Genomic DNA, 16,148 nt, shown 5'->3' with positions numbered 1-16,148 from the left:
TAAGTTTAATTAGATCTGTTTATTTTTGCTTTAAGAGACAGATCCAAAAAAATATTGCTACAATTTACATCAAAGACTGTTCTGCCTATATTCTCTTCTAGGAGTCTTATGATTTCTGATCTGACATTTAGCTCTTTACTTTAATTTTAGTTTATTTTTCTATATGGTGTGAGAAAATGTTCTAATATCTTTTTCTTCACTTTTTACTGCCCAGTCTTCCCAGCACCACTAATTGAAAAGACTGTCTCCACCATTGTATATTCTTTGTCTTAGATTAATTGCCCATATATGCATGAGTTTACTTCTGGCCTCTCTGTTTTGCTCTATTGATCTATGTGTCTGTTTTTGTGCCAGTACCATGCTGTTTTGATTACCATAGCTTTTCTGATGTCAGGGAATCTGGTGGCTTCAGCTTTGTCCTTTTTTTTTTTTCAAGATTGCTTTCTCAATACAGGGTCTTTGGGTATTCTGTATTAATTTTAGGATTGTCTGTTCTAGTTCTAGTGAAAAATGCCTTGGGTATTTTGATAGGGATTGCATTAAATCTGTAGATTTCTTTGGGTAGTATGGATATTTTAACAATATTAATTCTTCCAGCCCAAGAACATGGGATATCTTTGTGTCACCTTCAGTTTACCTCGTCACTGTTTTATAGTTTTCAGAGTACAGGTCTTTCACCTCCTTGATTAATTTTATTCCAGGGTATTTTATTCTCTGTGATGTGATTTTTAAATCTGTTTCCTTGCTTTCTCTTTCTGGTAGCTTATTATTTGTATGGTGGTGGTTTAGTTGCTAAGCCAGGTCCAACTCTCATGACCCCATGAACTGCCCCTCTGTCCATGGGATTCTTCAAGCAAGAAAACTGGATTGGGTTGCCATTTCCTTCTCCAAGGAATCTTCCTGACCCAGGGATCAAACCCAGGTTTGCTTCATTGCAGCAGATTCTTTACCAACTGAGCTACAAGAGAACTAATTTTATTTTTGGAATTTTCTATATATAATATCATGTCACCTGCAAGTAGTGACATTTCTACCTTTTCCCATCCAGTTTGGATGTCTTTTTAAAATTTATTTATTTTTGTCTGATTGTTGTGGCTAGGACTTCCAATACTGTGTTAAATAGTGGTGGTGAGAACAGGTATCCTTGTCTTGTTCCTGAAAGGAATGGCTTTCAGCTTTTCACCATTAAGTATGATGTTACCTGTGGGTTTGTTTTAAATGACCTTTCTCGTGTTGACGTATGTTTTCCTACTATACCAGCTTTGCTGAGGGCTTTTTGTTTTTTTTTCATCATGAATGAATGTTGGGTTTTGTCAAATGCTTTTTCTGTGTCTGTTGAGATAACCATGTGATTTGTATCCTTTCTTTTGTTAATGTGTTGTATCATATTAATTTGTGAATATTGCATCCCTGGAATAAATCACTTAATCATGATGCATGGTTCTTTTTATATATTGTTGAATTTTTTTTTTGTTTTAGTTTTTTATTTTTTAAATTTTAAAATCTTTAATTCTTATATGCGTTCCCAATCATGAACCCCCCTCCCACCTCCCTCCCCATAACATCTCTCTGGGTCATCCCCATGCACCAGCCCCAAGCATGCTGCATCCAGCGTCAGACATAGACTGGCGATTCAATTCTTACATGATAGTATACATGTTAGAATGTCATTCTCCCAAATCCTCCCACCCTCTCCCTCTCCCTCTGAGTCCAAAAGTCTGTTATACACATCTGTGTCTCTTTCCCTGTCTTGCATACAGGGTCGTCATTGCCATCTTCCTAAATTCCATATATATGTGTTAGTATACTGTATTGGTGTTTTTCTTTCTGGCTTACTTCACTCTGTATAATCGGCTCCAGTTTCATCCATCTCATCAGAACTGATTCAAATGAATTCTTTTTAACGGCTGAGTAATACTCCATTGTGTATATGTACCAAAGCTTTCTTATCCATTCATCTGCTGATGGACATCTAGGTTGTTTCCATGTCCTGGCTATTATAAACAGTGCTGCGATGAACATTGGGGTACATGTGTCTCTTTCAATTCTGGTTTCCTTGGTGTGTATGCCCAGCAGTGGGATTGCTGGGTCATAAGGTAGTTCTATTTGCAATTTTTTAAGGAATCTCCACACTGTTCTCCATAATGGCTGTACTAGTTTGCATTCCCACCAACAGTGTAGGAGGGTTCCCTTTTCTCCACACCCTCTCCAGCATTTATTGCTTGCAGACTTTTGGATCGCAGCCATTCTGACTGGTGTGAAGTGGTACCTCATTGTGGTTTTGATTTGCATTTCTCTAATAATGAGTGATGTTGAGCATCTTTTCATGTGTTTGTTAGCCATCTGTATGTCTTCTTTGGAGAAATGTCTATTTAGTTCTTTGGCCCATTTTTTGATTGGGTCGTTTATTTTTCTGGAATTGAGCTGCAGAAGTTGCTTGTATATTTTTGAGATTAGTTGTTTGTCAGTTGCTTCATTTGCTATTATTTTCTCCCATTCAGAAGGCTGTCTTTTCACCTTGCTTATATTTTCCTTTGTTGTGCAGAAGCTTTTAATTTTAATTAGATCCCATTTGTTTATTTTTGCTTTTATTTCCAGAATTCTGGGAGGTGGATCATAGAGGATCCTGCTGTGATTTATGTCTGAGAGTGTTTTGCCTATGTTCTCCTCTAGGAGTTTTATAGTTTCTGATCTTACATTTAGATCTTTAATCCACTTTGAGTTTATTTTTGTGTGTGGTGTTAGAAAGTGATCTAGTTTCATTCTTTTACAAGTGGTTGACCAGTTTTCCCAGCACCACTTGTTAAAGAGATTGTCTTTACTCCATTGTATATTCTTGCCTCCTTTGTCAAAGATAAGGTGTCCATATGTGTGTGGATTTATCTCTGGGCTTTCTATTTTGTTCCATTGATCTATATGTCTGTCTTTGTGCCAGTACCATACTGTCTTGATGACTGTGGCTTTGTAGTAGAGCCTGAAGTCAGGCAAGTTGATTCCTCCAGTTCCATTCTTCTTTCTCAAGATTGCTTTGGCTATTCGAGGTTTTTTGTATTTCCATACAAATCTTGAAATTATTTGTTCTAGTTCTGTGAAAAATGTGGCTGGTAGCTTGACAGGGATTGCATTGAATTTGTAAATTGCTTTGGGTAGTATACTCATTTTCACTATATTGATTCTTCTGATCCATGAACATGGTATATTTCTCCATCTATTAGTGTCCTCTTTGATTTCTTTCATCAGTGTTTTATAGTTTTCTATATATAGGTCTTTAGTTTCTTTAGGTAGATATATTCCTAAGTATTTTATTCTTTTCGTTGCAATGGTGAATGGAATTGTTTCCTTAATTTCTTTTTCTACTTTCTCATTATTCGTGTATAGGAATGCAAGGGATTTCTGTGTGTTGATTTTATATCCTGCAACTTTACTATATTCATTGATTAGCTCTAGTAATTTTCTGGTGGAGTCTTTAGGGTTTTCCATGTAGAGGACCATGTCATCTGCAAACAGTGAGAGTTTTACTTCTTCTTTTCCAATTTGGATTCCTTTTATTTCTTTTTCTGCTCTGATTGCTGTGGCCAAAACTTCCAGAACTATGTTGAATAGTAGCAGTGAAAGTGGACACCCTTGTCTTGTTCCTGACTTTAGGGGAAATGCTTTCAGTTTTTCACCATTGAGGATAATGTTTGCTGTGGGTTTGTCATAGATAGCTTTTATTGTGTTGAGGTATGTTCCTTCTATTCCTGCTTTCTGGAGAGTTTTTATCATAAATGGATGTTGAATTTTGTCAAAGGCCTTCTCTGCATCTATTGAGAGAATCATATGGTTTTTATTTTTCAATTTGTTAATGTGGTGAATTACATTGATTGATTTGTGGATATTGAAGAATCCTTGCATCCCTGGGATAAAGCCCACTTGGTCATGGTGTATGATCTTTTTAATGTGTTGTTGGATTCTGATTGCTAGAATTTTGTTGAGGATTTTTGCATCTATGTTCATCAGTGATATTGGCCTGTAGTTTTCTTTTTTTGTGACATCTTTGTCAGGTTTTGGTATTAGGGTGATGGTGGCCTCATAGAATTTGAGGCCATATTGTTGAATTTGATTTGTAAGATTTTGTTGAAGATTTCTAATTAGAGATATTGAACTGTAATTTTCTCTTTATTGTAGTATCTTTGTCTGGCTTTGGTATCAGGGTAATGGTGGCCTCATAGAATAAATTCGGAGGTGTTCCATCTTCTTCAGTTTTCTGGAATTGTTTAAGAAATATAGGATTAGCTCTTCTTCTTTTTTTCTTTTTTGGTAGAATCCCCTTTGAAACTGTTATTTCCTCTCCTTTGTTATTCTTTCCTTCTGCTGACTTTGGTCTTTGCTTGTTCTTTTTCTAATTCCATTAGATGGTAGGTTTGGTTTTTTATTCAAGATTTTTCTTGTTTATTGAAATATTCCTGTCTTGCTATAAACTTCCCTGTTCCCACTAGAATAGCTTTCACTGTGTCCCGCAGATTCTGGAAATTTCCTTTTAATATAAACATTGCCTCACCAAGGCTGCTTAGGGGAATACAAAGGTGTGATGGATGAAAATGGAAGTGGGGGAGTTTGTGGCCTATGACCTAAACTTTGCTTCCTCCATATAAAATAAGATCAAGGGCACATCTCACAGATAGATGTTAATCTTGGCCACATATGTTAACAGCTTAATACATTCTTCTCATCTATAGGTGTAACTAAAAAGACAATTTAGGATAGTATTAAGAAATTATTCAATAATTTTGATATTTAAGGATTTTTTGCCTTAAGATGCAAGAGATTTTCTGTCAAGGGGGCTTTTCAAGTTTGTGCTTTTCCAAACAGATAACAATGACAGGCCACATGTGAAAATGAAAGGCCGAAAACACAGTGCTAGGGAGGGAAGGAAGGAATCTAAATATTGTGACGGATTGGAATGGATAACACCAAAAAGTGCTCTGCTGGGCTGAAGTCACAGTCTCCTAGGCTCAAAAGCAAGTAGTGGTGTCTGGGAGTTTGGTTCCTGTGAATAAAAGGACTAAGAGGGCTTCAAGCAATTCATTTGGACTTCTGCTTGAAGCAGTGTTTGGGTGGTTCTCCAGGACTGATAAAAAGAGGCTGGGAAAAGAGTGGGGCAGGGGAGGGGCCATAAGATTCTGTGCTTTGTGGCAATTTCTTCCACGTGGTTCTCCATCACCTGAGGTGGTGCTGACTGTTCCCTGGGATGATGGCTGTTAGCCAGCTTCTGACTCAAGGCGGTAGAACGGTATGTAAGCAGCTGGATTTATATCTTCTGCTGCCACAGGGATGGGCTCTTCTGTTTACTTAATGCAGTCATGGAACAGGAGCACAAAATGCCATTCTACGATGTAGACTGGGGCTAGAAACCCAGAAAAGACACAGCCCTACAGTTATTAGTCTGTGGGGGTGGACACAGAGGAAGTGAGAGGGAAAACAAAACCCTTCTCCTCAAAGTGAGCCTGCCAACTGATATTTCAAAACATGTAAAGAAACCTAAGGCTAAGAAGACAACCCACCAAAACAACAAATGAAATAAATTCAGTTGAAATGAAACTGACTTCATGGAGCAATCTGAAGGAGTGATGTAAGTAACTATTAACTATAAGAAGGAGAACTATTTGGGATAAAACATGTAAAAACTAAACAGTCATAAAACTGCCAGGCAGTGTTTAATGCATGGTTATGGCATGCATAGGTTCTTGTGCTCAAAGTGAGGATAAAACTACTGGAAAATTTATAGTTAAGCAAATATGTTAAACATGCAGGATAATATTAATAAAGTATAGAAAAATAATGTCTAGTTTCTAAATCAACAGAAGGAAAAAAGAGGTTTATAGAAAAGTTTATTAATCCAACAGGACAGGAAATGAGAAAAAAAGAATTAGAGGGAAAAGGTGCTAAAAGGAGATTTCTACCCATGTAAATTATTGAATTGTGCTATTGAATTATCAGACAGTTTTCCCCAGGATCTCTAGTCCACAAGCAGTGATACTTAACAACTGAGTGAGTAGGGGTAGGGGGTTGATTTGTATTGTTCATTGATTTTACTGATTTCCATGGTATAAGTACTCCTACCATGACCAATTTCAAGATACCAGTGTAACATCAGTCAGTTCACAAAATCCTTGAAAATGTGACAGTAATATATAGGGAGCTTGTGCTTGCTGACTTTAGCATACTGCTGTTTGTTTGGGAAAGACAGGCTTTTCTCCATGGTCTTCATACTATATATAATTTTGACAACAGAATAAAGATTTAGAAAACCCAGATTCTCTGCATTACTTCTCTAACTGAAACCATGTAGAAATTTATTGGGAAACCAGGAGTAGGTGGCATTCTGTTATTAGAGTATTTATCATATGGTTATGGAAGGCTAGTAATTTATGATCCTTGCTAGAAAAGCCAGATCAATTCACAGATAAATGTCCTCAGCACAATAGAATTTATATCATCCATGTGATAATTGACCACTGTGTCCTGCATTCAATCATTCATCTCATCTGATAAAATGAGCTGGAAGTCTAATATGTATGTGATTTATTAATGCACACTAGTGTGAAACCCATGACCCATCTAACCTGTTACCTGTCCTTGGCAACGTAGTATACAGTTGTCTACGTCCAGTGATAGGATTCCACAAGGAGGATCAACAGCATTTTAAATCTAGACATCTTCTGTTGAATTAGAACACATCAGAGAAATACTAGAGCTGTTACACTCTCTTTCTTTTCTCTTCCCCTCAGGGATATGTTACTACTCTTTCTACTTTTTTTTTTTTTTTTTTTTGAGCACAAGTAGTTTGTCCTAGAGCAGGCTGGGTGGGTAAATGGCCTGAAATAGCCTATCATGTCATTGATTTGCTGCTATGAGTATATTTAGTGACATAGTCATTCTGCATCACCTGTCTATGCTTGTCACTGAGTTAGAGTGGCTTGAAGCCCAGGACACACCAGTACAGAGCAGGCAAGTGACACATTCCCCATAGAGAGAAGAAGGAAAATTAAAAAGGAAAACAGAAAGCTAACCATTTAGAAACTTATGCATGGGATTAGATCACTAACAGTGGGAGTAGAAGCTATCCACACTACCCACCCCTACTTTCTTTATCAACTCCCAAGAACATTTTTTCCCTGCAGTGTCTATGTGTCTATGCTTTGCTTTGCAAGGGTTAATTAGAGGGCCCATTATGCATCAAATTAAAGGCTTGGCTGCCTGAGAGTTCCTTTCAGAAAGGATTAGGGTCTCTGATGAGGCTTTGATGTAATAGATGGAGCTGTTCTGCTCCTTCATGTTAATGCAGGGGCCTTAAGGACTCCCCAGGCTCTCTTTGCCAGTTGATTTTCCTTGCCTAAAAAAGAAAAATATTTTATCATACAAAAATGTAGTGCTTGAACAAGACTCTGTATTGGCCTCCCTGGTGTCCATTTTTTGGTCTAAGCACGGAGACACAGCACTAACTGGCTTCCTTGGGTGACCACTTCCTCAGGAAGAACTGTCTTTCCCAAGAGCAAAAGGAGCAATCTCTGTGGCTTTGTAGTTCATCACCTTGGAAGGTTCTTTTTTGTCAGAAGCTGGGCAGAGGGAGGGCAGTGACAGGGTTGGTAGTGGTTTGTATCCTCAAACATGAACTAAAGCAGCCAATAGCTGTGCAAAATCTCATTTGCATGATATTTACAACTACTCTTTTTTTTTGGCCCTGCTGTAAGGCATGCAGGATTGTAGTTCCCCAGCCAGGGATGAGCCCTGCCCCTTGCAGTGCAAGCCCAAGGGTCTTAACCATTGGACTGCCAGGGAAATCTTATACAACTGCTTTTTATCGGACAGTATTTTCTCTAGATTTTTCAGTAGTAATTAGGTTGGGCTTCCCTTGTGGGTCAGCTGGTAAAGAATCCACCTGCAATGAGGGAGACCTGGGTTCAATCCCTGGGTTGGGAAGATACCCTAGAGAAGTGAAAGGCTGCCTACTCCAGTATTCTGGCCTGGAGAATTCCATGGTCTATATTGTCCATGGGGTCTCAAAGAGTCGGACACGACTGAGCAACTTTCACTTTTGGTTGTTAATGAAAACCTGATTTAGCTTAGTTTTCCCAAATTGACTGAATATCATCAATAATATTCATACAATTGGCAATCAGCCAGAGAAGTATTTAGCCCATTTAAATATTTACCAAAAGAACCAAATTACCAAAATTTTACCATGTAAAAGAAAGGGCACTAATTAGACACAATGCCAGTGAGACGACTGAACTAGGCCATTATCTTTCTTCTTAATCTGATCTTCCTCCCACTTCCAGTATACACTATGGCCTGAAATTTTAGTTGGAATCATTATTGCCATCATTTAAGAGGCAAATGTGACTGTCCTATTGTTTTCATGTCACTTATGAAATAAAGCCTTTGACTGTATGGATCACAGCAAACTGTGGAAAATTCTTAAAGAGATGGGAATACCAGACCACCTTACCTGCCTCCTGAGAAATCTGTATGCAGGTCAAGAAGCAACAGTTAGAACCAGATATGGAACAACAAACTGGCTCCAAATTGGGAAGGGAGTACGTCAAGGATGTATATTGTCACTCTGCTGATTTAACTTATGCAGAGTACATCATGTAAACTGCCAGCCTGGATGAAGCACAAGCTGGAATCAAGATTGCCAGGAGAAACATCAAAACCTCAGATATGCAGATGACACCACCCTTATGGCAGAAAGCAAAGAGGAATGAAAGAGCCTCTTGATGAAAGTGAAAGAGGAGAGTGAAAAAGTTGGCTTAAAGCTCAACGTTCAGAAAACGAAGATCATGGCATCTGGTCCCATCACTTCATGGCAAATAGGTGGGGAAACAGTGGAAACAGTGAGAGACTTTATTTGGGGGGCTCCAGAATCACTGCAGATGGTGACTGCAGCCATGGAATTAAAAGATGCTTGTTCCTTAGAAGAAAAGCTATGACCAACCTAGACAGCATACTAAAAAGCAGAGACATTACTTTGCCTACAAAGGTCCTTATAGTCAAAGCTATGGTTTTTCCAGTAGTCATGTATGTATGTGAGAGTTGGACTATAAAGAAAGCTGAGTGCCAAAGAATTGATGCTTTTGGACTGTGGTGTTGGAAAAGACTCTTGAGATTCTCTTGGACGGCAAGGAGATCAAACCAGCCAATACTAAAGGAAAACAGTCCTGAATATTCTTTGGAAAGACTGATGCTGAAGCTGAAACTCCAATCCTTTGGCCGCCTGATGCAAAGAACTGATTCATTGGAAAAGACCCTGATGCTGCCAAAGATTGAAGGCAGGAGGAGAAGGGGATGACAGAGGATGAGATGGTTGGATGGCATCACCGATTCAATGAACGTGAGTTTGAGCAAGCTCTGGGAGTTGGTGATGGACAGGGAAGCTTGGTGTGCTGCAGTCCATGGGCTTGCAAAGAGTCAAACGTGACTGAGTGATTGAACTGAACAGATGTGATGTTTCAGTCCTTTTCCCACCTCTCCAATCTCCCCTCTTGACTTTTGAGTTGCTTTTGATTCATAGGCTAAACTTTTTTAGCCATCTTCTTTCCATTCTTTGCAATGAACAGCACATGGTAGCTTGGCACCTTGCCTTTCTTTTCCTTGATGGATGTCAGCGTCTGGATGCTGCATTCAGCATGTGCTGAATCAAGGGACTTACCTGTACAAAAATTCACCTAGCTGCTAGTAGATATAAAGCCTAGATTAAGATCAGAGAACTCTGTGTTTCCTTGGCCACCCAGGGAAAATGTTTTTACTTGATGGTTCTTTGATACAAGATATCAGTTGGGATTAAAGCATGTTATTAATATAAAAGAAACAGCCCTATGAAACCCACGGCCATGTTTACTAAAGGGAAATAGTATTCATTATGTTATATGAAGTCATTTCTGTGAAAACCCAGGAAAGTTGTAAATCTCTAGTCTCCTTTCCAGTCAACAGCAACATCATCTTCATCATCCTTCTTCAAGAAGCTGGTCTGTTTTTATATAATCGATTTTAAGAATAGAGAACAGACTGCATTTTCCCTTTCACACTGGCTCCTTGAGAGCCTGGAACCAAATCTGTGGCCACCTCTAACAAAGTAGTTTATTTGGTATTCTAATTCCTATTTTCATTTCCTAATTTCTTCTTTGTTTTTTCTCTTGCTTTTAATTATTTTTATCTTGCCTTACTGCAAGTACCTTTATTTATTTAAATACATGTTGTTGTGAGATGCCTTAAATTTGAACAAGATGAAATATTATTTTGAACATCTTATTTTGAACAAGATGAAATATTCAAAATAAATTGTATCTGATAGTGGGAATTTAAAATGATGCAGTCACTTTGGAAAATAGTCTTGTGTTCCTCAGAGGCTTAAACATAAAGTTATCATCAGTTCAGTTCAGTTCAGTCGCTCAGTTGTGTCTGACTCTTTGTGACCCCATGAATCACAGCACACCAGGCCTCCTTGTCCATCACCAGTTCCTGGAGTTCACTCAAACTCACATCCATTGAGTTGGTGATGCCATCCAGCCATCTCATCCTCTGTCTTCCCCTTCTCCTCCTGCCCCCAATCCCTCCCAACATCAGAGTCTTTTCCAATGAGTCAACTCTTCGCATGAGATGGCTGAAGTATTGGAGTTTCAGCTTCAGCATCAGTCCTTCCAATGAACACCCAGGACTGATCTCCTTTAGAATGAACTGGTTGGATCTCCTTGCAATCCAATGGACTCTCAAGAGTCTTCTCCAACACCACAGTTCAAAAGCATCAATTTTTTGGCACTCAGCTTTCTTCACAGTCCAACTCTCACATCCATACATGACCACTGGAAAAACCGTAGCCTTGACTAGACAGACCTTTATTGGCAAAGTAAGTTATCATATGATCCAGCAATTCCACTCCTAGGTATATACACCTAGGAGGAATGAAAACATATGTCCACATAAAAACTTGTACACAAATGTTCATAGAAGCATTGTTCATAGTAGTCAAAAAGTAGAAGCAAGCCAAATATCCCCCAGATGATGAATGGATAGACAAGGTATGATATATCCTTATAATGGAGCATTATTTAGCAATAAAAAGAAATATTGTGTTGATACATGCTACAACATGGATGAACTTTGAAAATATTTTGCTGAATGAATGAAGCCAGTTACAAATACCACACATATTATATGAAATGTCCAGACTAGGCAATCCATATAAACAGGAAGTAGGTTAGTAGTCACCTGGGACTAAGGAGGCTGCACAGAAATTGGGAGAGACTGCTAAAGGATATAGAGCTTCTTTTGGGGACAATGAAAATGTTCTAAAAATTGATTGTTAGTGGTTACAAAACTGTGAATATGCTAAAACTATTTGAATTGTATACTTTAAATGAGTGAACTCTATGGTATATGAATTATGTCTCATTATGGCTATTATAAAATTCATTTGCAGCAATCAGCTGTAAATTTTATGGAGTAGTTTTTGCTGATTTTCTTATACTTTTAATTTTCACTTTGTGCCAGACATGTGCACTGTAGTTAAATTCACTTATTTGCAGTAGAATGTTTAGACTTGTTTGGAATTGTGAGAGTAGAGATGGCCTTCTCCATAGGATGCAAATAAATACTCTCTCTATTTGGGTCATTTGATCCACCAGGTAAAGCCTGAGTTTGTTCAGCAGCAGGTTCCAAGCCTGTGGGCATAAAGGCTGATATTCTACTTCCGTTCTTCCTCATTTGGGGCTTGTCTTTGTAGACCCTCTCTCCTCTACCTTGTCATTTTATTCCACATGGTAGTGAAAATAAATGAGCAAAAGTGGTCAGGGAGAAGTAAGAGAATAACTAACAGAGTGGCATCCTTGCAGGCAAGGAAAAAGAATATATCAAGGAGGAGGAGCAAGCCAGTGGTGGTCGTCAGTGAACAGAGAATAGAATGGGGAGAGACCATTGAACTGGTAACTTAAAGATCTTTGGTTTTCATCAAGAGAGATTATAACAGGATAGTGAAGGTAAAAAGTAGATTGTTATGTTCACAAAGATTTAGCTACAGGTCTGTCCTTAGATTTAACTTGGTCTAAGATTCCATTGATGGTTCTTTCTTTTTTCTTTCCATACTCTTGACTTGCCTTCAAGTTCCACAGCTAGAGCCATCATTTTTCTGTGTCATTTCTTTAATTCAGACTGTATGTTTCCTAAATGGATCCCTTCCCTGCCTACTTCCCTCCCTCTAATTTACTTTCTAGAATACTTCCAGTTTGTTTTTTAAAGTGATTGTGTTATCTTGCTGTTCAAAAAAGCCACTTCAATGTGACTGAGAAAGAAAACTCAGACTCAGTGGTATGATCTTCTGGGTTCTGCATAAGATGTTCCTGGTCTCACCCCATCTATATTACAGTTGTATGACCCTATTCTACTCTGTTCCCCATATGAGCCGATGGGCTTCCCTTCCTACTGTGTTCTGCACTAGAATGCTCCTCTCTTGTATTTCCGGTCAGTACTGCCTTCCTAATTTGAGACCTAAATATCATCTCTCCAGTGAAACACTGTTCACCTAACTAGAATTGTTTACTTCATCTGAACCACTCTAGAGGTTACACTTTTTAGCCTTGAATTCTTGTTATTGATGTCTATATCCTATTGCTTGTTTTTAAGTTCCATAAAAGTTGACATCTCACTCTAGGCATCTTTTCTTCGAAATACTTGGTGCAGTGCCATTCACAGTAAATACCTAGTAAGTGTTTGACTGAATCAATGAATTCAATCCCACGTGGATCTCTAAATGTTTCATATGTGTACGTTTGGCATTATCCCAGAAAATAAACTTTGGGGGGAGGCATAAATCTTCTATTTATTTTGCACTCTCCTAGCCTCCCCACTCCAGTCCTGGAGTGGTCCTACCTGTAATGGTCATGCACTATGAAACTGGTTGTTCTATTCTCATAGGGAATGGCTGGATACTGTCCTTTGCCTCTCCTTCCTGGGAAAAAATACATATAAATAAGAATTATGGATTTAATTCCAGTCAACATGGCAAGTAGGGTCAAAGGAAAGATTAGAATTCATATATTCCCTGGCACTTAAACTTGGACTAAGAAGCAGACCATAACAGTTTGTCAAAATGGAAATTGATTTTTGAATCAAAGAAATTAGCCAGACATTCAAAAACAGGAATGCCCAAAGGCTTGAACTTGAAAATGCCAAAGTTCTTTGCTTTAGCTGAATTGTCAGGGTCTAAAATTCTTTGTTCCCCCAGAACTTTGAAAGTTCTGATCAGGACATCTAATGATAGTAATTTTATCCTGAGTGGTGGGAATCACGTTGAGAAAAAGTAGGTAATTAATGGGCGCGTGTTATTCAAATCTGACTCAAGGAGCCAGTGCACTTTGACCTTTCTTTTTTATAGCCCTCATCCTGCTTGGAATTGGATACGCCATTTTATCCATGCATATGCCCTACTGTCTTCCTCCAATGAACTGACTGACTCTATCCCCACCACCTAGTACAGTGGCTGGCCCACAGAGCTGGCATTTATTGAGTGCTTGCTGTGTACTAGGCACTGAACATTGATCATCTCATTTACTCCCTACAATGACTTTATTGCAGTTTTACAGATGAAGAAACTGTGGCCCAGAGAATTCAATTAACTTGTGTATCATCATGTACTTATATGAAGTAGGTAGGTTTGATCCTAACCCCTGACTTTTAACTTTTAGATATTACTGTTCCAATGATTGGCACCCCAATTTTTTGAAATGAGTGAGTACATGTATCATGCTTGAGTAACAGTGATTAAGTATACTGTCATTTAAATAAATCAACAGACTATTTTAAATATTTTAAGGTTAATAATAGTTTGGATATAATAATATATGTATTATATGAATCTAGTTATATAATTAATATAAAAATTAATATCATTTTAAAATGAACTTTTTGCTCTGGCTCACCCACATTTACATAACCACACTTCCTTCTGGGCTCAGCCATCACTTCCCTCTTTGTTCCTTATCTTCCTGACCTGCTTTAAGCAAGTATTGCCTTAATTTCCACCTGAGGCAAAGACCTCTTAACAGAAGCCAAGGCCCACATCTGGTTTCCTGGCTGAGTCTAGGGCTGACCTGCGGCCAACCTCAGCGCCTCACAGAGGTCCCAAAGGCAGTGGCTTGGCTGCTGCAGGGGAAGTTCAGCAGCACTTGCAGCAACAGCCAACTCCCAGATCCTTGGGAAGCCACGGCCTGAGAGATGGAGCCATCAGAGGTCTCCCATCTCCAGGGACTACACCTTCCCCAACCCTTTGAACCTGATGGTGGGATCTGAATATGGATTAATTTTCCAATAAACTTGCTGGAGCTGTATGATGGAGTAATGGTTGTTTTTTTCCAGCACCGGGACTGAACCACATGGCCAGAGTTTGGAGAAATAGCTCTTTAATTGCAAAGTATCGATACTTTTCCCAATCAAGGAAGAAAGAAAGAAAAAGAGGAGTGAGAAGGTGGTGACTTGGGCCCTCTGGTTTCAGTCCTCAAGACAGCCTTAGTCCTAAGACGTGGGCGTGGGGATCTTTGGTGACAGCATGTCCATCAGGGGGTATGCTCGTCCCCAGTCTCTGCGATGTGGAAAGCGCAACTGAAACAGGAGGAGCGGCGGTAACGACGGTAGTAAGACTGCACCTCCGCCGCCGTCCTCTTCTCTGGCTGCTCCTCAGCCTCAGTGTCCCCTGAGCCCCACCTTGCCTTGTTCCCCAGTTCTGGCCTGGTTCCTTTTGGTTCCTCTCCTCACTTGGCCTCTTGCATTTTCACTCATTCTTTTGTGGTGTAGTAAACTCTTCTTCCCTCAGCCCTTCCTGGCTGCAGCCCTCAACTTGTCTGCCAGACAAGCTATGCTTGAGGATCTAGAATTTCTGTTACCAATCACGTTCCCTAAGAATACAATGAGTCAGTCTGGACTTTTCTAACTAGTTACTATTGATTACAGGGTCAGAGACACAGAGGTAACATGAAGAGGTAGTTGTGTTCGCAGTTGTCATGCAGGCCACAGTCCTGGGTCATTCCAGGTTACCCATGGTGGCTCTCTGCCCTAGGGCCACCCTCCCATCCTGGACCCTCCTTTTGCTTTAGGACTCTCTCCAGCTGCCCTGATGCACATGTCATGTTCTTCCATTTCTCTTTCCTTCCTGTGTTCCCTTGAACTCACTCTGGACCTTTGGTGCTGATGACTTTGTCTAAAGTCAGTCTTTGCGCTGACTTACTCATCTTTCTAACTCTGTTCCTGCCTTCTCACCCTAGTGACCTCAGGCAAGATGCCAGCAGCCCTGTGGTCCTGCCACTCTGCAACTTCTTTCCTACTTTGCCACATAGGATCTGCTCCCATTACCCATCTCATAATAAGGACTGAGCTTCTTGTTTTAAAACCCTCCATCCTACCTTCTGAGGGCCTTTTTTTTTTTTTGGCAAATACTGACTGTTTTTCTCTGATTGATAACCCTGGATCAGCCTTGCTGAGAAAGAGACTTCTGGTCCTCTCTTCTCTGTTTCAGGTTAGGACCCTACATCTCTACCCTACGTGTGAACTTAGTATATGATTTCAGTTCACCACCATGTGTAATATTTGCAGACTGAACATGAAAACTGAAATGGAGCTAAGTCTTCCACCAAATGAGAACTGGTTTTGCTACATATGCAATGTCAAGTTTCTCAGCCTGCCTTCTTTTGAGGCATTAGTCATATTGGGAAAATGCCTGTGATTGTCATAGTCTTGTCTTCCAAAATGGAAATTTCCTTCCAGGACAGCACCATGGGCTCTGATATTTAACCTATAATTAGTATACCCTCTGGAGGATTTCTTCTTTTCATGCAGAGGCCTCTTTTTCACTCAGGCTTCTGTCTGCTGATGATACAAACTGCAAATGCAGTGCGTCACGGAGCAAGGAAATGCTTGCTCAGATCAAGAACATTCAGCTACTCGGTAACAATAGAAACACTTAACAGCCTAAGTAGCAAACCCACAAGAAAACAGCAGAAAGTATAAAAGACAGCATATTAAAAAAGAAATGAGAAGAGACATAAAACTCAAGTTTTCGTCTAGTTTTGTCCCAACGTGTAGAATACAATTACTCCCTCTCCTGCTTTTCTCTCCAAGTT

At 39.4% G+C, this 16,148-nt stretch overlaps 1 protein-coding gene across 1 annotated transcript in view; it reads left to right on the top strand.

Moving 5' to 3' along the window:
• Positions 1–14,597: 14,597 nt before the first annotated feature.
• The window catches only part of MYO3B (myosin IIIB), a 275,064-nt gene continuing 273,513 nt past the window's right edge, over positions 14,598–16,148 (top strand). The window contains exon 1 of the mRNA XM_069575180.1: positions 14,598–14,654. Within this exon, the coding sequence (XP_069431281.1) occupies positions 14,598–14,654 (57 nt within the window). The remainder of the gene's footprint in view (positions 14,655–16,148) is intronic.

The sequence above is a fragment of the Ovis canadensis genome, chromosome 2 (assembly GCF_042477335.2).
Source record: "Ovis canadensis isolate MfBH-ARS-UI-01 breed Bighorn chromosome 2, ARS-UI_OviCan_v2, whole genome shotgun sequence".
In the NCBI taxonomy this organism is placed as follows: Eukaryota; Metazoa; Chordata; class Mammalia; order Artiodactyla; family Bovidae; genus Ovis; species Ovis canadensis.
The sequence above is the reverse complement of the archived record's forward strand: the minus strand, read 5'-3'. Positions and strand labels throughout refer to the sequence as shown.